General features: G+C 42.0%; 1 protein-coding gene across 1 annotated transcript in view; it reads right to left on the bottom strand.

The window, feature by feature from the left end:
- Positions 1-22,887, bottom strand: part of LOC143942201 (insulin receptor-related protein-like) — an 89,513-nt gene that overhangs the window by 9,318 nt on the left and 57,308 nt on the right. Inside the window, exons 3-12 of the mRNA XM_077463454.1 lie at positions 22,105-22,417; positions 21,435-21,577; positions 19,926-20,070; positions 18,133-18,347; positions 15,226-15,352; positions 12,407-12,642; positions 10,213-10,380; positions 4,276-4,453; positions 3,324-3,365; positions 965-1,239 (exon numbers count right to left, since the gene is read on the bottom strand). Coding sequence (XP_077319580.1) covers positions 965-1,239; positions 3,324-3,365; positions 4,276-4,453; positions 10,213-10,380; positions 12,407-12,642; positions 15,226-15,352; positions 18,133-18,347; positions 19,926-20,070; positions 21,435-21,577; positions 22,105-22,417 — 1,842 coding nt within the window. The remainder of the gene's footprint in view (positions 1-964; positions 1,240-3,323; positions 3,366-4,275; positions 4,454-10,212; positions 10,381-12,406; positions 12,643-15,225; positions 15,353-18,132; positions 18,348-19,925; positions 20,071-21,434; positions 21,578-22,104; positions 22,418-22,887) is intronic.

Below are 22,887 nucleotides of genomic sequence, written 5' to 3'. Positions count from 1 at the left end.
GGATTCATTGTAATTTATAACATGGGACAAGCGAACCTACAGCATTGTTTTTTATTACAAAACAATTAAAACCTACAGCGTACCTCCAAATTTGTTAAATGATAAAGAGGGACACCTTTTAGCACACACAATTTAGGCAAAGAACACGTCCCTGCCATGGCCCCGTTTACATAGACCACAAAGATCTAATATGTGGAGAATGATCAGCTAAACCCAACAAGGACATCATTTCCATTTTCCTTTATATTGTTTTTTCAAAATAACAAATGTAAGGCAACTGTATAAAGGTTGGATAAGACGTTTAATGAGACATAACACTTTTGGAAGTAAAAATAGTACATTTGGAACAGAGATATACACATCTGATTTTGGTCTCAGCAGAAGGACATTCCCTACAAAATGAGGGACATTTGGGAGCTATGCCTATAGGTATTCGATAACTGTCTGATTCTGGCCAGATTGGGTGAATATCCTTATAGCCATGAGCATACAAAAGACCAGCAGAATTCCACATTCACTCCTAGCTGGCAAGCCTAAAAGTTTCAAATTAGCCATGACAGATTCCTAATTTAATATTTTTGTTTTTAGAACTCTAGAGGGCCTTCTGATACCTATAACTTGCTTAGAGAGGCATCATTTTATATTGCTTTAACGCAGAGCACATAATCTATTTGAAACGACCCATGAAGAATTTGTGTTACCAAACCTCAGGGTCCTTTTAAATTACTGCAATGATTAGAGGAGCCCCACTACTTAAATGGTAAATAATCATAATTTAAATATCGTGACCAAGTTTTATGTATATATTTTGGCATGTTCAATAAATTGTATTGAGACCATGCTATAAGTGGTTTTGCTTAATGTTTTAATATTTGTAATGGACAAATATAGTTGTTAGTGGAGTATGAATTGGAGGTTTTATCCGTCTGATTATTTAGAATGAGCATTTAAAAAAAATACTTACGGTCTGACATTGTTCTAGCAAATACAAAAGTTGCAGCACTGCACCCAACCGTGTCTGCTGCGTGGTTGCAGGCATGGATGTCAATCCGATACTCTGTGAAATGTCTGAGGTTAGGTATGACCATTCTTTCACGGAAGATCTTATCCTTATAGGTGTAAGGCTTGAAATCTGTGCCAGTGTTGTTGATGGTATGACTGACTGTTCCTTCTGAGAATGAAGCGTTTCCATGACCATCGCCACTCAACCCCACTACATCTCTTCTCTTTTTTGGAGACCTGCAAAGACATTTACATTTCTGCAGTTATCACGGCTGTGTGTAGAGCTCAATATGTTAGGTTAATATTTATTTTTTACATTGGAAGCAAATAAAATAGAGTATTATGCATAGGGTGAAGTTAGAGTTCCTGGCAATGAGGTGGGAAAAACAAAAAAATTATTATATACATACGATAAAATTATATGTGTGTGTGTGTGTGTGTGTGTGTGTGTATGTATATATATATATATATATATATATATACACACACACACACATACATATACACATACATATACATATACACACACATACTGGATTTTATTTTTATTCCTGTACCAAAAAAAGTCAACATATTTTGGGGGTTTTAGAGGGCCCCCTTTTTTAGGGCTTGGTAAATGTAGAATGACATCTGTACTGGACTATTAAGAACTAAGAAACCTAGGAGGTAATTTCATAATAATGTTCGCAACTACCCATCCTTCCAGGATTCGAAAAGCTTGGCGACGTCAGCACATCCCTCTGCCCTATGCATTTTGTCATAAGATGACATTGTTTGGGGCACCAACGGGTGCCCCCAGATGAAGACATCTTATGATGAAATGCGTAGGTAGGAGCGACGTGCTGACAGTACAAGTTGGCAGACTTGTACTATTCTCAATGCGAGAATAGTACATAGCAACATGTTCTGCATGTCATAAGTGTATTATTTTATACATACTGTAGAATAAAGTTTTAAAGATTTTTTTATACTATGACAAGTTTTTTTATATTTGGTTACTACCTGTGATACTGGTACCTGGATGGAGACTTTTTAGAAGGTTCCCGGAACGGCCCTGGCTGGGTTTAGAGCCACAAGCATCGTTGACCTTCCATGACAGAAGGTCCATGCTATCTGGTAAGTGACCATTTTGCCTATGGTGAAGGGGATTGTCACTGGATCATTCAACTATTGGTGACAGATTATCAGGGCTGGCTTAGCCCTTCCTTCTCTGGGCTGGCTGCTCAGCTGTTGGCTAATTGCCAGCTCTCTGCTCTCTCCAGTTACCAGCTGTTCTCGATGATGCTTGTCTGACCTTCCTACTTAAAGCCTTCCAGCTCACTTCACCTCTGCCTTTGCCTTGGTCACATCACTAGAAACCATCTCCTGCGGTTTGTTTAAAGACAGGCTTGCGGACATCCCTTCTGGCTCCTTATCCTGCTTGCTGTTGCTCTACTTGGATCCCTGACTTCTGGCCTGGCTGACTACCCGATCTGTTTACTGGACTCTGGCTATGCTTGACTACGCTTTTTCTATTTACCTTTTTATTAATAAACAAGTGTGATTTGATTGTACTTCTGTCTCAGTTTGATTCATGGTTTCTGACACAGATGGTGCGGATGTGATCAAAGAACTTGTACCACATTTGTCTATATTTTTATTACTGGTAATTTTTTCACTGGTGTTCAATTCAATACTTCAATTCACAACTCTGTTTATGGTATTGGGTACTGTGCTAATATCTCACAGTAGAGTTTATGGCCGTTTTTTCATTTTTTGTGTTTGATTTAAAGCAATAGCACTTTTTTAGGTTTTTGTTTTAATTTAATAAAATCGCTTCAGATGGCATTGCCAAATGTGCAATGCCAAGTAAGCAGCCAGCGTAGTCCGAACTCCTGGCCTGCATACTATTTGGCCTCTGTAACCCAAGGGAGTGAGGTCAGGTAACCAAGGTTTTCAAAAACATATCAGCAACAACTCCCTCTATATACTGCTTGTATGTTCCCGTTAGGCCTTCTTTTATATCATGGATGCTCAACCCATGGCCCTCCAGCTGTTGCGGAACTACAAGTCCCATCATGCCTCTGCCTTTGGGAGTCACGCTTGCAACCATCAGCCTTGCAATGCCTCATGGGACTTGCAGTTTCGCAACAGCTGGAGGGCCACAGGTTGAACACACATGTTTTATAGCGTCCTGCACTGGGGGAACTACCAGGGTCGCAAAGGTTGCATTTGAAACTGGGCCCTGGTGCTTCCACCACCGTAAACACTGTTTTTAGCATGAACCGCATTACCATCTAAAGTGGTCAACATTGATTTATATAAAAGGCGACCTAGCTCACCTTTGTTTATTCTTGTTGATTAAAGTCACCTTCCAAGGAGGCCTATTAAAAAAAGAGTCAAGTATTACTAGCATACATTTTGCGATGTTTGGTGCCCCTATATGTAATTACATCACAAACTAGCGTTATTTTTACTAAACTTATAATAAAATAAATCTTGTAAAACATTGACCCATCACCTACTGCCTCCACGCTGACTATCCATCACATTAAAAGGAATACTAGGGAGGTTCAAAAGGACAGAGGAGGTAAGTGGCCACAACAGCAATACTGTCCCTGGTGCCAATTTGCCAGCAACAGGGTCTTATTGCAGGGCAAATGCTTATCTGGTGCCTCCATCATTGTCCGAATGAGGAAACTGTTGTTTCCTTGCTGATGGAATGGTTAGAAGATGTCCCTCATCGGCAGTGGCTCCTCATCTGGACAACTGGAAAACAACATGATTATTTACCTTGCTTTACATAGAAATTCTGGCACTGGCAAATTGAGGCTTTCTGCTCTAGGGTGACAAAACACATTCATTGTGTAGTAAGCATTATCACCCTCCAATTCAGTCTACAGGCTGATTAAACTAAACCTAATCAGGAGCTGTGCCAACTCATCACTACGGGACACACAACCACACGTTAAGGAACTGGTGCATCAGCAGAAAGCCAGTGCTCAGATTTCAATGAAGAAGAAAAAAAAAGTATAAAAAAAAAAAAAAAAAAAAAAAGGAACAGTTGTAAAACCGTCAGATACTCCGATGGAAACAGTCCGATGGAGGCCACACGCAGTCGGATTATCCGACAAAACGGTCCGATCGGACACATTCCGTCTGAATCTCCGACCAGGTGTACAAGGGCTTACAATATGAAACACTAGGCAAAAAGTTTTTGCTTAGGGTTTGCATATACTTAAATAGCTCAGGAAATCTTAATTTGGTTTGAATGGAGAGTGGACAAATGCTTACCTGGGAATGAAAATGGTGTTCCTTAAAAAGTTCTCAAACTTTTTCTGAAAGAATTCCTCATCCAGGTCCAAAAGCTGGCCGCCATTTTTTTGACATGGGCAGCACTTATCCTCCGAATCCATGTCATTATCATCACTGTCAAACCTGGTATCGGCACTGCTAGTTGGAAGCTTCAGACCTGTGAAGAGAGGATGATAAAATCTTAGTAAAACATTAAAAAAGTGTTTAAAATACATACCAGACCCTTGTCTGGGCATGCAGCCTGGCAGATCGGAAAAGGTGGGGGGGGTGATTGTGGGGGCTTATCGGAATCTGGAGGGCCCCTTTGACCCATTCACCAAAAAAAGTTAATAAAAAGTTCTCAATGTGATTGGCGATTAATTTACATCGGGGGACCCTTTTTTTTTTTTTATTAGTCAACAACTTGTCTCTTGTTTTTATTACTTTGACACTTTTTTTGGTGAATGGGTAGGGGTACCATGTACCTGATACTCATTCGCATAGAGGGCTTAAAGATTTCAATGAGCTCCCCGCCTGCAGACTCCAAAAACCTAGTATAGTTCAGGAGGGGGAGTGCTCGTGCATCCATTTTTCTGACCCCCCGGTCTGCATGCCCAGATAAGGGTCTGGTATGGACTTTGAGGGGGGACCCCACTGTATTTTTATTTTATTTTTTTAAATAGACGGGTGCCAGCAATTGTAACCGCAAGTCATTTTAAATGGAATGAGATTTTCTTTTTCCTTTAGAAATTAAAATTTTCCATGTTCTATGCATGCTACAGATGTGCCACTTTACAGGCACATTAAAGGGACCCCCAAGGTGACATTTTTAAAGGATTTATTTTTATTTTTATTGTTGCACTTTAAGCCCAATTAAAATTACTGCTCCTGAAAAAAATGTTTTTAAAAAGAAAAAAAAAAATTGCTTTGATACATGTCCCCCAGGGCAATACCCAGACCCCTTACCCCTTGGATGGCCAACAACTTGCATATAAGCCTTCAAAATGGACACTTGATTTTTCTTGCTCGGCTCCCATAGACTTTAATGGGGTCCACCATTCGGGTTAGAACATTTCACCTGTTCAGGAGTTCTGCGGCAAACCAAACATGGGGGGGGGGGGGGTTGTTCAGCCTAGAGGGATCACCAGCAAGAGGAAGGTTGTCTTGATTCCTCTATATACATCTTTAGTCAGACCTCATTTTGAGTACTATTTTCAGTTTTGGCAGCCTTACTTACAAAAATATACCAATTCGACCGAACAGGTCCAGAGATTGGCTACAAAAATAAGTGAAAGGTCTGGGTATAACACATATCAAGAGAGGACTTCAGGAACTTCATATGTACAGTCTGGAGGAAAGAATGGAAAGGGGAAACCTTTAAATATGGCAAGCAGGTAAATAAGGTCCAGGAGGGCAGTATTTTCAATATGAAGCCAAGATCAAAAACACAGGAGGCATAAACTCAAATTAGCGGGAGGAAAGTTCAAAACTAACCTTAGAAAATACTTTTTACCAAAAGATTAGTTGATGCTTGAAAGACTTCCAGCAGATGTAGTGAGAGTCAGTCAACAGGATGTGGATTCAAACATGCTTGGGACAAACCTAGATTTATACTCAGGTTAAACTGAATGGACTGGTATCTTTATGTAGAACTACCCTTGCAGGGGGCTGCTGGTAACCGATTCTCCTATTCCTACACTGCCAGGCAACACAAATTTTCCACTTGCAGCCAGACGCTAGAAGTCAGTCCCGTAACTTGTTTTTATTAGGGGATAACAACTTTGATGGGTGAAGGAACTTATGGGATGCCCAGCAGATGATGAACAGAGCAAAACTTGGGGACAATCTTCGTCTTTCTGTACAAAAATCCAGAACTGCTTCCATCTGTACAAACTCGCAGTCCTTTGTAGATTCATTGCAAAAGTCCATTACAGAATAAGGGCCCTGGGCCCTTCTGGAAAGCAGCACAAACTTGAGGCAACTACTTGCAGGAGTGTATCCCCTCCCTCTGTGGATCCGGTCCCAGCTCCAGTACTCAGCATGTCCTACCAGCCCTCCTGGCTGCTCCAGAGATCTCTTGGGGCAAGGATGAAGCACACAGCTGTCCCTCCAGAAAGCAGACTGCATATGGCAGACATTCCCCTTGTAGTGTCCGAGTGTGCCAATTTACTCATTGCCCTTTCCTTGCTCCCACTGCTCCTAGGTGGTGGTCAAAAACAAACCTCACTGCAGAAGGGATCCTTCCTAAAACCAGGCCAAGCCTCCAGCCTGTGGGAGCTCCCCTAGACCTAGAGGGCCCCTCAAGTCCACTGACCGACTTCTCAGCACTTCATCTTCATCTTCTACCTGACTCTCCTTGCCAGCATAAAACTCACCCATACATACAGTGGTGTGAAAAAGTGTTTGCCCCCTTCCTCATTTCCTGTTCCTTTGCATGTTTGTCACACTTAAGTGTTTCGGAACATCAAACCAATTTAAACAATAGTCAAGGACAACACAAGTAAACACAAAATGCAATTTGTAAATGAAGGTGTTTATTATTAAAGGTGAAAAAAAATCCAAACCATCATGGCCCTGTGTGAAAAAGTGATTGCCCCCTAAACCTAATAACTGGTTGGGCCACCCTTAGCAGCAACAACTGCAACCAAGCGTTTGCGATAACGTGCAATGAGGCTTTTACAGCGTCCTGGAGGAATTTTGGCCCACTCATCTTTGCAGAATTGTCCTAATTCAGTTACATTAGAGGGTTTGAGCATGAACGGCCTTTTTAAGGTCATACCACAACATCTCAATAGGATTCAGGTCAGGACTTTGGCTAGGCCACTCCAAAGTCATCATTTTGTTTTTCTTCAGCCATTCGGTGGTGGACTTGCTGGTGTGTTTAGGATCATTGTCCTGCTGCAGAACCCAAGTTCGTTTCAGCTTGAGTACACGAACAGATGGTCGGACATTCTCCTTCAGGATCTCTTGGTAGACAGCAGAATTCATAGTTCCTTTTATCACGGCAAGTCTTCCAGGTCCTGAAGCAGCAAAACAGCCCCAGACCATCACACTACCACCACCATATTTTACTGTTGGTATAATGTTCTTTTTATGAAATGCAGTGTTCCTTCTACGCCAGATATACTTGGACACACACCTTCCAAAGAGTTCCACTTTTTGTCTCATCGGTCCACAGAATGTTGTCCCAAAAGTCTTGGGGATCATCAAGATGTGTTGTGGAGAAATTGAGACGAGCTTTGATGTTCTTTTTGCTCAGCAGTGGTTTTCTCCTTGGAACTCTGCCATGCAGGCCATTTTTGCCCAGTCTTTTCCTGATGGTGGAGGCATGAACGCTGACCTTAACTGAGGCAAGTGAGGCCTGCAGTTCCTTGGACGTTGTTGTGGGGTCTTTTGTGACCTCTTGGATGAGTCGTCGCTGCGCTCTTGGGATAATTTTGGGCGGCCAGCCACTCCTGGGAAGGTTCACCACTGTTCCATGTCTTTGCCATTTGTGGATAATGGCTCTCACTGTGGTTCGCTGGATTCCCAAAGCTTTGGAAATGGCTTTATAACCCTTTCCAGACTGATAGATCTCAATTACTTTCTTTCTCAATTGTCCCTGAATTTCTTTGGGTCTCGGCATGATGTGTAGCTTTTAAGGATCTTCTGGTGGACCTTACTGTGTCAAGCAGCTCCTATTTAAGTGATGCCTTGATTGTGAACAGGTGTGGCAATAATCAGGCCTGGGTGTGGCTAGAGAAATTGAACTCAGGTGTGGACAACCACAGTTATAGTATGTTTTAACAAGGGGGGCAATCACTTTTTCACACAGGGCCATGATGGTTTGGATTTTTTTTCACCTTTAATAATAAACACCTTCATTTACAAATTGCATTTTGTGTTTACTTGTGTTGTCCTTGACTATTGTTTAAATTGGTTTGATGTTCCGAAACACTTAAGCGTGACAAACATGCAAAGGAACAGGAAATGAGGAAGGGGGCAAACACTTTTTCACACCACTGTAAGGGCTTGCTCAACCCCGCCAGGCCCACTGCCTGTGGATTGGCCAAGCTCCCTTGAGTAAGCAGAATGACCCTCCTAGCCTCCACCCTCCTGAACACTCTCTAACTTTCCAGAACTGGGGGGGGGCACTAAAGACCTGCCTGTACGAGTCATCCAGCTCTGAACTCAAACCCTGATCCAGATTCCGTAACTTAACTATATTAATCATACTTGACCATGAGCCAAACTATGTTTTACCTGCTCTAACACTAGTAGCACACTAGAGGGTACTACATTTAACCCTACCAACTATGCAACTACGAAAGTGTATACTCAGATAAAAAAATGCGGCAGACTTGATGGATCACTTGGTCTTTTTCCGTTGTCACTCTTTTAAGTTTCTAATGCCATGAAAACCTGCATATGAGATGAAGGGTCTGACTCATGAGTTTGATACAAGCCTAGTCTTTCAATATTTTCTTGCATATGCCCCTGGTCTGGTTTTACCCCAGTACAGCCAATTGTTGTTCAACTGAAAAATGGAGAATGGTACTGCCCCTTGGAATAGTTCCTGTGCCCTTATGTTCCTCATTGCCACTTTGTCCCCCAAAAGATAGAGAGGTGCAGTTGGGGTACTGCCCAAGATGGGGTTCTTTTCCTTACAGCAGACACAGGTCCATATAATACAGATTGAACAGCATTTGTTTTACTTGCTAGCGAAGATTTTATTTTGCAAGTAAACATGCCCCTTCACATGTTCCAATGCCCACATAATAGCTTTGTGCCGGGGGCCAAGTTTAAATCACAATTATTGTGTTTTGAAAATAACAGTCTTTGTACCTGTTGAACTTTGAGACACAACAGCCACCATTCACTGTATTCACAGAATTTCTATTCTTTAACGTTTCAAAGAGTACAGAATAAAATGAACGAGCCACTACGACCTACGTAAGCAATTTTTGTAAACCACAGCAGTGACGATACCGTGATTGCAATGAGCAAATTAAAATCATGACTTTGTTTTTTGTAAGCCCAAAACATTACATTTAATTTGTTTACAGTGCAATTGTTATTTTGTGGAAAATATTATGCAAACTAAACATTAGGAAAGGATGGGCAACATGGGTTGTTTTGGTTATGGAGGTTTCAGTATATTTTGGACATCAAAAACGTCGTGTTTCGGATTCGTTGGTTCTTAAAAAGTATTTAGGTTTTTTTTACCACTAGGAGGACAATATTTGCACGATTTAGGAAAAATTATTTAAACACTGATATGCTTTTTTTTTTTTTTTTTCTCATAACAAATCCCTCCTTCAATCCCCCTTTTTTGTGTAAATATATTTACATATCTGTTGATTTTTGTTTATTTTGTGGTATATACCCATATGATTGTATAATTATATGAATTTTGAATAGGTATGAAATTTCTAATATATATTTAACTTTTAGACTCCCTCCGGATGAAGCGGATAAATTCCGCAAAACTAGTCGAGGAATCCCCAATGGTACCCCTAGAATGGAACTCCACCATGAGCAACCATACATAAGAATCTGGGGTGTAGTAGCCTTTTAAATAGGATATGTTTTTATGTATTTATAATTTTTCTTGTCTTTGTGTAATTTTTTTCCTTTTGTATTAAAATTTATATGATTCTATTATATATTCTCTGATCTTTATGTATTAAATTGAGTACCGGTATAGTCCAACACTTTTTCGGTATTATTGGTTTGTGAATTGGTATAGGGAGATTTTTAGTGCACAGCTTCTCCTCCATTTTCACAATTTCCAATTTACCTCTCCCTTTTTTTGAATTATTACTGGATGATGGTACATTTTTATATGAATAATTACCTTCTGTATTGAGGCCATACTTCACAACCCCCTTTGGCTTAAACACCGATATCTCCCATTGGATTTTAGTCACCCTAATGTGGTTAATCCCTCCAACCAACCTTTGGTGCAGTAGTCATTATTGTATAGCGCTGTATCTTCTGCCAACTGCTGCCAGAGAACCAAGTAGTAGCTGAGGTTTCCATTACGTTGTGTTGGAGGCTTCCAGCGAACAATCAGATGGGATGAGGAGTTCGACATGATCAAAACATCCTGGGGAACGGTTGGGGCTGCAATAAAGAAGTGGCAAAATGCTAATCATTTTTAAAGTCCATAAAAAGGGAAACCACCTTTGATCCTAACTTTATACATGCATGGTCATTTAAGGCAAAAAATAAAAATAAAAAAGGATCCTATTGTGTTTTACTAATCTGACTTCAGTAAAAGGGAAATATGACCGTCCGCCATGATTTATATCTCTACTAACATCATAAGAAGCCATTCACAATTCTGCCCTGAGCTATATCAAACCTGTCTCCAAATATCACCAAACTGTCCTCTCTGCTCCTCTCAAGACTTGTTGCTCCCAAGCTCCCTCGTCTCCTCCTCCCATGCTCATCTCCATAGCCTCTCCCATCCTCTGGAACTCTCTACCTCAATCTGTCTGGCCATCTCCTACCTTGGCTTCCTTCAGGTGATCCCTGAAAACACATCTCTTCAGGGAAGCCCATTACGCCTCCAGCTAAACCTTTTATCATTTTCATCAGCTCCTTCCCCACCTGTTACAACCTTTTATACCACTTGCCCCACCCTATTAGATTGTAAGCTCTTTTGGGAAGGGCCCAAAATAACCAGTGACAGCTGGTGGTTTTTTTTTTTTCCAGGCAGTCATTGTCATGGGGATAGTTGACATCTAAGCCCCGCACTTGCCCCATCTAGGTGGGGGGCAGGCGGGCAGCATGTTCGATGGGTGACAGCTTTCATCCTTCCTACTCCTGTGGATCACGGTGGCTTCCAGCCGTGCGTCTCTTCCCTCATCCTAGGCATTCAAAAGGATCCCCTGTCCTTTCAGCCATTCAGGAGACAGGTCTCATGACCCGCTTCCTGATTGGCCAGGGGGAGTATCAGTGTGAAAATAGCTTATATTCATTCGCTATTGTCACACAACTGGGTGGACTTGGAGCGCAGTGCTCCATCTCACAGACCTCAATCTGTCTGACTATCTCCTACCTTGGCTGCCTTTAGGAGATCCCTGAAAACACATCTTTTCAGAGAAGCCTATCACGCCTCAAACTAATATTTTACCACTTCCATCAGCTCATTCCCCATGGTTACAACCTTTTGTACCACTTGACACCCTATTAGATTGTAAGCTCTTTTAAGCAGAGCCCTCTCAGGGTGTTTTTTTTGGGGGTGTGGCAAACAACCACCCCCCCGCTGCAGGGATGGTCGTACATCAAAGCCCCATCTTTTCCCCCTCTAGGTAGTGGGCGGGCAGTGTGTCTGATGGACGGCAGCTTTCATCTTTCCTACTCCTGTGAATCACTGCAGGGAGGAGGATCAGTGTGAAAATAGCGAATGTTCATTCGCTATTGTTACAAAACTGGGTGGGCTCGGAGCGTAGTGCTTTGCGCCCCGAACCCACCCTATTTTGAAGCCTATTAGAGCCTCTGGCTCCAATCACATGCTTCAAAAAAAAAAAAACAAAAAAAAAAAAATTCCATTGGAATCCATGCATCCGCCACCCTGTATGTAGATTAGGGGGCTGGACCCCCCTTTTTGTCTGGGAAGGATCCCAAGCCATAGAAACTGTGGTTAAGAGGTCACCTGAAGCCCAATACATACAAACACAAAATGTGTAAAAAATGTATATATCAATTGAAGCCACCAAAATTTGAACGTAAAATGTTTGCAAAATTGTGCAAAGTGCCGTTAATTAAAAGCATTTTCACTGAACTATTTTCGCTATCGTGTTTCCCCCGGGAAGACCAGGTCTTCTTCTCCGCTCTGAGCACTGCCGAGGGAAGGGCCAAGATACCCGTTGACGTCAGCCCCGCTCCAAGCACTGCAGAGAGAGGGGCTGCTGACGTCACCCAGGAGGAGAAGAGAAGATCTCCGACGGGTCACGGGAGCGCCCAGCGGCGCTGCAAATAAGGTAGTTTCAACAAAGTTACAAAAGAGAAGAGACACTGCACATTATATAATCTTTTGATAAAATCGATTATATATTTTTACAAGGACTTTACTAGGGCTTATTTTCAGGGTAGGGCTTATGTTCGGGGGGGAAACACGGTATGTTCTTTAAGAGTCAGTTACCTGCCGGCTTTGTTCGAATGTAAATCACGTCACTCTGTGCTCCGAAATTCCTCCCTTCCTCTGCAGTGGTGAGAGAGATAGCCCGGACATAAATGGCATACTGGGTCCACGGTTTCAGGTTCATCAGTGTGACACTTGGTTCTAGATCGTTTAAAGGCAGTTCCACATCTACCACGTTCCAGCTGTTGGCTCCACAGGCATCTTGGCCCAGGTGTTCCGTTATGTTCTGAAAGGGACTAAAAACAAACAAAAAAGCAGTGGATACGTTTTCTTGGGAATTGAATGCTACAAAATTGACGGGACTAGCTGTAATCCATTACAAAGGACGATAAAATGCGACACCAATCTCGGGTTTACAGAGAATAGTCCGAAAAACAGAAAATATCCAGCGAGTGGCACTTGTGTGGACAAAAATGCCTTATTAATGTCAGAGGAGAACGGGCAGACTGTTTCAAGATGATAGATGGCAACTGTAACTCAAATAACCAATCGTTACAACCAAGGTATGCAGAATACCATCTCTGAACACCACATCCAACCTTTAAGTAGAAGGGCTACAGCAGCAGAAGACCACTCCGGGTTCCACCCCCGTCCCCTAAATCCGCAAACACATGATCGGATTTTCCAACGGGAAATGTGTGATGACAGACTGTCTCCATCGGACAATTGTTGGCAGATTTTCAGCTGATCATGTGGTAAGGGGCTGAGATCGGCCCCTTGCTAGGATCGGTGATCTCCCAAGTCTCGTGATCAGGGGGCGCACAAAGGGGAGGACGTCCTATGACGGCCTCCCAGAAATTCTGGTCCACCCTGTGGCCGTCATTCGGCTATAGCGCGTACCTCAAGTGGTTAATGGGATAATAATGAAGCTCCTTTGCTGGTGATACTGATGCAGTTATTGCAAACTAATTTTCAAAGGCTTTTTTTTTTCTAGTGATATAAAGAAAAATATTATTATTTATTTATTTATTTTTTTATTTATTTTTTCGTGCAAGTTACCACAACACCATTATCCTGTAGTTTTTAAGATCAAAAGATAACCATGTTAGTGTCCCTTGTTAATTTTACATTGTATTTTCTTAAATGTAACTGTCTACTCCCAAACTGTCATTTGAAGTAAAACACATAGCCAAGTATTATTCTACACTATTTTTTTTATTGTGCATTAAAAAAAGAAAACAAATAAATTAGACATGCTATCTGTCAAAAGAACTTAACCAAAAAATGCATTCTATGCATCCAAAAATATACCAAATCAAATCATTATTATTCAACCAAAAACATAAAAATAAAAGCCTCATGCATATGTCCTGCTTCTTAATATAGGGGGTCAGCAATGCCAAGAGTTGGTGAAAGCAGGGGTCCGTCATCCGGAGATTATTCCAAAAATCATCCGGATTATTCTCCTGGAGCTACCGCAGCAAAGCCATGTGACATAATTGGTCACGATTAATAAAGCAACCAATTTTTGGTCCAAGAACTCCTCCTCCTGTTCCTGGACTGGACTTGGGCCAAAGCAATAGCTCCAAGGCCAATAATAAATAACAGGTTATCTCCTCTGATTCCACAACATGTCTGGTTGACGAACGGCCGCTCATAAATGAACTGAAAAGCACGAACCAAAAAAAAACGCGAAACACTCACTCAAACTTCTACTGACACTTCCCTATGGCTTCACAGGGGGGCAGGTTCACCAGTTTAAATCACCGGGTAGCCCCGCCCTCAGCTATACAAGAACCGTCACCCAGAAGAATCATTCGGCAGGAGCCTCCCATGGAGGCAGAATGGTTGCGGCCTGGGCAAGAGTTGTGGGGTGACAAGGTGCTTTGGGGGGCTACTCCAAAGCCCCCTCCCCATGTTGAGGGCATGTGGCCTGGTACGGTTCAGGAGGGTGGGCGCTCTCTTGTGCCCTCTCTTTTCCTGCGGCCTGCCAGGTTGCATGCTCGGATAAGGGTTTGGTATTGATTTTAAGGAGGCCCCTACACCTTTTTTTTGGCGCAGGGTTCCCCTTAAAATGAATACCCAACGGGTCTGGTTTGTATTTTGGGTGGAACCCCTATGCCATTTTTATTTATTTATTTATTTTTTGGTGCAGGGTTCTCCTTAAAGTTCCATATCAGACCTGAAGGGCCTGGTATGGATTTTAAGGGGATCCCCACGCAATTTCATTTTGATTTGGGGGTTCACATAATATTCATATCAGACACAAAGGGCCTGGTAATGGACTGGGGGGGGGGGTTTGGGAAGAGACGGGACCCATGCTCTTTTTGAGTTTTATCTATATTGCCGAGACCTGACAATTCATTACAGCTGCGATCAGTTTTACATGAAAATTTTTTCTTTAGAAATGTCATTTTGTGCAGGGACAGAAAAACTGTGCCACTTTACAGGCATACAATAGACACCCCCCAGGCACGATATTTAAAGGAATATTTCATTTTTATTGTTTCCCTTTAAGCATAAAAAAAAAAAATCAAAAATCGCTGCTCCCGAAAAACTGGCATTTTTAAAAAAAATGTTTTGCATTGATACATGTCCCCTGGGGCAGGACCCGGGTCCCCAAACACATGCAAATAACTTGCATATAAGCCTTTAAAATTAGCACTTGATTTTTCATGTTTGCGGCTCACACTTTAACAGGGTTTGTGTGTTCTTTAGAATTTTTTGCCTGTTCGCTATGTTCTGGTGGGGGGCTCATCCCTAATTATTATTATTATTAAACAAGTGTGACTTAATGCACTTCTGTCTTAGTCCGATTCATGGTTTCTGACACCAAGGCAAAGAAAGTCGGCTCTAAGTTAACATTTTTCAAGACTTACGATTCTTTGTAGTGAACAATGAAGCTTAGCAAGTCACGAGGTTCCGTCGTCCTGTAGCTCTCCCATTTTAGGAAGATGCGGTCGAATTCTGTTGCGTTGGCGACAAACTTCAGTGCATGAGTCTTGCCTAGGATTAAAACGATCTGGTTGATAATGGTTTTTAAGGAAATTCTTTAAAACAGCTGAAGTGGATTAAATTCAAAGGTTGCAAAGGTTGGGGGTTTGTGCTCCATCTACAGGTTAAAGTGTTGTCTAAACCCAAAAACCAAAATTGTAACATATTGCAGCTTACAAGTCTTTAGATGTGGTGGCTGCATTAGTTGTCTTTTTTTTCATTGCGTTTTAAAGCGGGAGTCCGCCGTTTTTGTTTTTTTTAAAAGCCAGCAGCTACAAATACTGCAGCTGCTGACTTTTAAAATAATGACACTTACCCGCCCATGATGTCGGCACCCTAAGCCGATCTCTCGATCGTCTCTCAGATGCTGCCGCCGCCATCTTGGGTATGGGAATCAGGAAGTGGAGCCTTGCGGCTTCATTTCCCGGTTCCCTACTGCGCATGCGCGAGTCGCGCTGCGCAATAAGGATGGTCCCCGCTGTCTCTGGGATCCGTGTGTTTCCCAGCAGACAGCGGGGGACCTTCGGAAAGGGGCGTAGATTCTGCGGAAAGGGGCGTAGCTTCTGCAGATATCTATGCCGGAAGTGGGTGCAGATACCTGTACTGTACAAGTACCTGCACCCCCTCCCCCCTGAAGGTGCCAATTGTGCCGCCGGAGGGGGGGGGAGGGTTCCAATGAGCGGAAGCTCCACTTTAGGGTGGAGCTCTGCTTTAATGGGCAACCATAAAATAGAATTTCTTTTCTATGGCTACACTCGCCGAATACACTGTGTTGATCTACTAAAACGGGAGTGCACAAAATGTGGTGCAGCTCTGCATAGAAACCAATCAGCTTCCAGGTTTTTTTTGTCATAGCTTAATTGAACAACCTGATCTTAGAAGCCAATGGACTGCACAGCTGCACCAGGTTTTGCACTTCGTTTTAGTAAATCAACCCCTGTATCTATGAAGGGAGTCATGGTTGCTAGCCAGGCTGGACTACAAACATGTCTGCCATTGTTCATCTCCATTACATAGTGGGATGGGGAGATCAATTTACAGAAGGAAGAGAACACTGTGCCTTAGGAAAGTGGCGGCCCATGCATTGTGGACGCATGGGCGCTGCCCCCTCCCATCCCTGCTGCCGCCCCCCTATCCATGTGCCCGGCCCCCTTCAGGATGCCGGATGCATGGACTCCTATAGTGGGGGCAGGAGGGGCATATTTTTTTGAAGCGCCTGATTAGAGCCAGAGACTCTAATAGGCTTCAAAAAAAAGGGGGGCGTAGAGCTCGCGCCCGGATCCCACCAAATTGTGTGATGATAGCGAATTAATATTTGCCATTTTCACACTGCATTGCCTCCCCACCAATCTGGCGGCAGGTCAGTGAGAACGTTTCCCAATTGGCCAAAACGCCAGGCGTCCCCCTATTGGATGCCCAGCCCTTTGGCGGAAGTGGGATAGAGTAAAGATGAGATGCCAAAGAAGAGGACACCTTACCAAGGTTAGCGCCGGTCCTCCTGCACAGGGTGTCCCGCAATCCATCTGCAGGGGGCGTTTGAGCGGGCCAGGGTGTCCCGCGATCCATCCATGGGGGGGGGGGGGAGTTTTATGAACGGGGTGCCCCGGGAGGGACAGTGACAGCGTTTGATGGGCACAGTGGCTGCAATTGATTTTTTTTTTTAAATCACATTTTTTTGCGTCCCCCCAAACATTTTGAGCACCAGCCACCACTGCCTTAGGGGGAAGGTCTTGCAGGTGGTGGACCATGGCTGTATACTATGTGTTGGACAGTCACATGAAGTCTATCAGAATCCTGTATGACAGGGTGACCATGCGAGAGGTGCAGTTGAGACCCAAGGGACAGATGATTGTCACCCTTTAACAGGAAGTGCTCGAACAAAATCGCCTTCATCTCCAAGTACTATTTTAATAAAAATCTGCAGATTTCAATTTCTGGCTTTAGAAAAAAAAAAAATCGCAATAAATTGTTAAAGTGAAATTCTAGGCAAATGCTAACCAAGCCTAAGCCTACTCCTACCCCCATTCTAAGCCTATTTAATCTACCCTGTGAAAAGAAAGATCTGTATACTTGCCTATTCTGAGGGCGCTCCAGTCTGGTCACATGATCGGGTCCAAATGGTTTTCAATGTAGAGGAGGGACAGCCAACTACTAATGCCCCATAGTAAGCCTATGGGTGACGTTAGCACCCAGGTTCTGCAGCTGTTGTCTGCGATCTCTTTTGAATTAAGTCGGCCACTGGAGAGATCATGTGACTGGTCTGGATCACCCTCAGCATAGGCAAGTAGATTTATTTCCTATATAGGGTAGTGAGAATTGGTTTAGAATGGGGAAGGGAGTAGGTTTAAGCTTCGTTAGTATTTGACTATACTACATTTTAAAGCTTGTATGAGACTGTACTGATTAGGTTTAAATAGACTTTAAAAGTCTATTATTTCAAAAGCAATATAAATCCTCAATAGATTCTGTACAAACGTCAAAAACCAGTAGTGATGTAGACGTTGGAGAAAGGAACCACAATGCCAGTGTTGGAAGAAAATGCATCCATAAACACCCAGAAACCACACCTAGGGAGCTATGTTCTTTCAAGACAAAAAAAAAAAAAAAATGGTGGTACAAATGGTGGACAGGTGAGCCTTAACTCTTGTTTAACCTTGAAGGAAACTTTTACTTTAAGGACAACACTGGTTGTGGTTCAGAGGAAATTTCTAACAAATAAAAACAGAAATCACCTGCTTTTAAACACATGATATTGCAGTAAAAGGAGGGTAAGATGGTGGGATATGACTCACAGGAAGCCCGATCTCCATTGGTGCGTGGATTGATATCTGCCTTGTTCTGTCTCCCTTTTGTTCCCGTTCGAGCCTCCGTATTATAAATTTCTGACAGGCAAAGCTTGGGGTTGAAAGCAAAGTACAGCTTCCCAACAGGGATGGAGAGGTGCTCGTGGTTGGGATCCCAGAGCTGCTGAAGATTCTGGTTGTCCAAAATATACAGAGTATAATTCCTGAGTGAGAAAGGGAACAACTGTGAAAGGCTGGAATTAAACAATGGAGATATTGGGTTTGATTTACTAGTGTGCGAAATCTGGTGCAGATCTGCATCGAAACCAATCAGCTTCCAGGTTTTGTTGCCAAAGCTTAAGGGAACAAGCTAAATTTAGAAGCAGACTGGCTGGCAAGCACAGCTGGACCAGATCGAGTTTTGGAAAAATCAACCCTATTGACAAGATTGGGACGCCATTTTAGAAAACTGTATATCTGTTCCAAGTTCTCAGACCACCTTACACAGCTATACATTCTGCACAGAGCTTAATCTAACCTCCCGCCCCCTTCTCTCCAAAATATCGACCCCCACCCGTTATCTCCAAAATATCGACCTATGTATAGCCTGCAAGGTCTAAAGTGTTTACAAGCACTAGACACTTATTTACCATCTCCTATGGACCGTCACAAAATCCAAGGTTTCTGTCTTCAGGTAAGGTGGTTCCTGCATGACCAGATGGGTTCTCCACTCACCCTACACCCCCAAACAATACCTACTGATGCCCTTTCCCAACTCTAACAAATAAATGACTATGTTCTTATAGGAAACCCCATTTACTGCTAGGTAAGGTATAGCATGCAACTGGATGTGAGCCCTCCGTCCTACACTGCAATCTTGGATAGCAGATATCAATTGTAGCCTTTCATAAAATAAATTATGAAAGGGTATAAAAGGCCAATAGCAAATTTAGGACTGCTAGTTGCAACATTCCAGTACTTGCATAGAATAGTTTTCTTCAATTTATGAATCTGGGCCAAGGTTTCATAGGAGATACCGCCTTAAATTATACCTAGCAGGTTCCATACATGGGATCTAGCACCTGCTATACATAGGCATCACCGTATTTATGATGGTTTGCATTTCCTATGTCACTCGTAGGTCATTCCAATGCTATTAGTTATGCATTTGCATGATCACACCTTGCTGATTGATGCTACCTCCAAATATTGTATGTGGCGATCATCTTTCAAGTGGCCTTTAGTTGTTTTAGACCATTGTGTCTACATATCGTGTAAATTACGCCTATTTCTTTTTTTCACCCCTGTTATTTTGTACAATGGGTTTTCCCTCTGCACAACTTTAGTTTTTTCACAATATATACTTGTTATACTAGCGAAAGGACTTATCTGCCGGAATAATGTCCTTTCGTTCAATCTTTCTTCAAAACTAATAGCAATCTCTGTTGGGTAATATAAAATGGCTTAAATAGGTCCGTTACATTTGCAAGGCATATACACATCAAGCTTTTTGCCTCCACAACTAGAAAACTAAAGGACTTGGGAACACTACAAAAAAAAAATTAAAATAAAATTGTGAATTGGATTTAACAAAATTGAAAATAGAAAAAAGGGGAGTGATGCTTCCACTGAATAGGGACTGATGTTCATGTGTAACTAGGCATACTAGAAGTGGTTAGGGCAGCAAGGTCAAAGTTGCATGCTAACTGAAGGGTTGGAAAGCATGACCTGGGTAGAGAAAGCTGGTAGGTCTGCCAAAATAAAAAAAAAAGTCGGAGAAGATAATTTTTGTTTTTTCTTACCCATCTACCATGGAGTCTCCTCTGATGAGTTTTAAGTTTTTAAAAAATGAGAGCGAGACCAGAGCAAAGGAGTGCTTGATTTTCAAGAAGCCAGTTATTGTGTCAATTAGACCCAAACTTCTTTGAAGCTCTAAAGCTAGGTTATCTGTAATAAATGATATGTTGAATATTAGAAATGTTAAATTATGCATGCGCATACACACAAAATGTGAAACTGCTTTTGTTTGTGCTTTATTTGGCACGGTGCAAATAAACGAGAGCTTGTAGGCAAAAAAATTAATTAAAAAAAAAAAGTCCAGGTGTACTCCAAGATATTAATGTGGTTGTAAAACCCTTACAGACCACTTTGGCCTACAGGTAAGCCTAGGATTAAGGCTTACCTGTAGGTCTAAGAAATCTCTCCTAAACCTACACGGTTTAGGAGATATTTGCAAAAAGTCACGCCATGCCCATGCATGAGCCGTAGACAGCGGCGCATTGAGCATGCACGGGAGTGACGTCATCGCGGCTCCGGTCAATCACAGAGCCGGAGCCACGATACCCGGACAGAAAATGGACGCTCCGCAGAAGAGGGGACATCGGTGACATTGCTGGCTCCTGCGTCAGGTAAGTGACACATAATGGGCTACTGTTCGATGCATAGTAGCCCACTATGCTTTACCTTTGCAGGGAAACAAAGAGGAAGTAAACCCACTAGAGGCGATTCAGTTCGCATTGTGCGCTATACAAGTATTTCATTCATTCATTAGGGTTTACTTCCTCTTTAAAAATCCAAAAAGAAGACCAAAATGTATATGAGACTTTGTATATGCCTCCAATATAGTTAGTTAGTCTGGTAAAAAATAAATAAAAAAGACACAAGTCCATCCAGTTCAACCAATAAAAATGGGGAAAAAAAATTGCAATCCTATACCCACAGTTGATCTAGAGGAAGGCAAAAAAAAGCCCAATAAAGTATAATCCATTAAATGGATTATACAGGTGCATCTCATAAAATTTGAATATCAAAAAGTTAATTTATTTCAGCGATTTCATTCAAAAAGTGAAACTCATATTTTATATAGATGCGTTACACACAGAGTGATATATTTCAAGCACGTCCGTCTTTTAATTTTGATGATTATTTACGGCTTACAAAAAAAGAAGCCAACAAGTGACACTTTAAGGATATCTACTTTGCAAGGTGGTCCAATAATTTTACAAAAAACCCTTGACATCTAAGGTTCGATCATTCATATAGTCATAAGGTCTACGTTTTGGTCATAAGGAGAGTATTCCTAGTAAAATTAGTTTGCCTTCTTTAGTTTAATCAACTTTGAAAACATACAGTTCGAAAACGTGTACACCTCTGGAAATCTCGCCCTTGGTACAACAAGCAAACAAAAAAAAAGATCAGATTTTAGGATCAACATGCTCTCCAAAACTGGTTTTGTTTTTGTCATTTTGGTTTTTATAGTTTTTTTGACCATTTTCTTTGACCAACTGTCACATATAAAACAGGACACTCACTTCCTCTGCGGATGTTGAAGATCAGGCTTCCTTCAATGTGCGTGCAGCCAGTCAGTTCTTTTGCCGTCTGAATGGAATCTATGGCTTTAATCCCTACTTTGCAAATCTTTGGACAGAGGCCTTCACATTTGTGGCACACAATGCTGCAAGAGAACCACACCGTTATTTATGGACACATTTGAAATTGAATGGGTTCTACTGTACTGTTATCTCTCTTTGTAACGTTGTACTTCTTTAAAGCTTAGTCCATCTAAAATAGTTTTTTTTTTTTCAGTTTTTTAATTATGAAGAGTTAACCCAGCTAATCTTTTGATGTAGGAATGGTTCAATCCCTAACAACCAGTGCTATCTTTACGCTCTCTAACTTATTCTAGCAGCAGAAAAGGTAAAATGGATTGGTTGCTGGTAGAGAATTAGTGATTACTCTTCAGTTACATATTTTATACATGAGGTCCCATAAGTTTCAGGTCCATTATAGCATAAAGGGGTGCATGAATCCACACAACATAACAATGGTTCTGAATGCATTTATGCTTCTAAATTCTTTGTGAACAAGGTCAACATTCGACTCCAAGTTAAGAGTGGCTCTTAAAGCAAGACAAGAAAATGCGTCTAATAAGAAAGAAGAGCGTGTCCGTTTTTCTTCCTTCTATCTAGATCATATACCAACCTGCTCTCATTCCTGGTGTATCCTGGTGGACACTCTGAAAGACAGCGATTCTCATAAATGACAAACTTGGAAGACTCCCGTGGGTTCTCTGAGACTTTCCGCAGACTGGCACAGTACTCCGATGTGATGCAACGCCAGCCCTCGTACTCATATGTTTTGGCCGGACATGAAGGCAAGCACTGGTCTTTGAAGAAAAAATTTCGACACGCCACACAGGCCCGGCTGTCTCCAGTCTTACTACATCCTCCCAGACATTCACTGTGGCAACATTCCCCGGTACTGGTACAGGCAATCTCAGTGCCACAATTACACACTGAAATAGAAAAGAAGACAAGTTAGACAAGGTGCAAAGAACTCAAGAAAAGACATGTTTAGACATCAGGCAGAATTACAGGTCAACTGCACATCATCTGAAGTCACATTAACTCAGGGGTAATAGCATACATGTTGAATCGTCCATTCTTTTTGGTACTTCTCTTGCGCAGCTTGATACCCCACCAGTTCTATTATTATGGACACTGGCATGCCCAACGTCTAAAATTGTCAAGTCATTCTACTGCTTTAGTCATGCCAAACAAGGTATTCACTTCATGAAGGTCTGTGGTCCCAGAGACCTTTAAAAGATAGAAGATACACCTACATCCTCAGAACCCTTAAGATGCAAACTGGCTTTTGTTGAAGAATAAAAGCGTCATCTAGGAAAAAATGGAAAATACTTCAATAATATATGGTAAATAATAAAAGAGGCATTAGATGCAAATGCCGAGATGTAGGCAGGTGCAG

Source organism: Lithobates pipiens, unplaced genomic scaffold (genome assembly GCF_037356315.1).
Source record: "Lithobates pipiens isolate NorthernLeopardFrog02 unplaced genomic scaffold, aLitPip1_a1.2 Scaffold_30, whole genome shotgun sequence".
NCBI lineage: Eukaryota > Metazoa > Chordata > Amphibia > Anura > Ranidae > Lithobates > Lithobates pipiens.
Note: the sequence above shows the minus strand (reverse complement) of the source record. Positions and strands in the feature narration are given on the sequence as shown.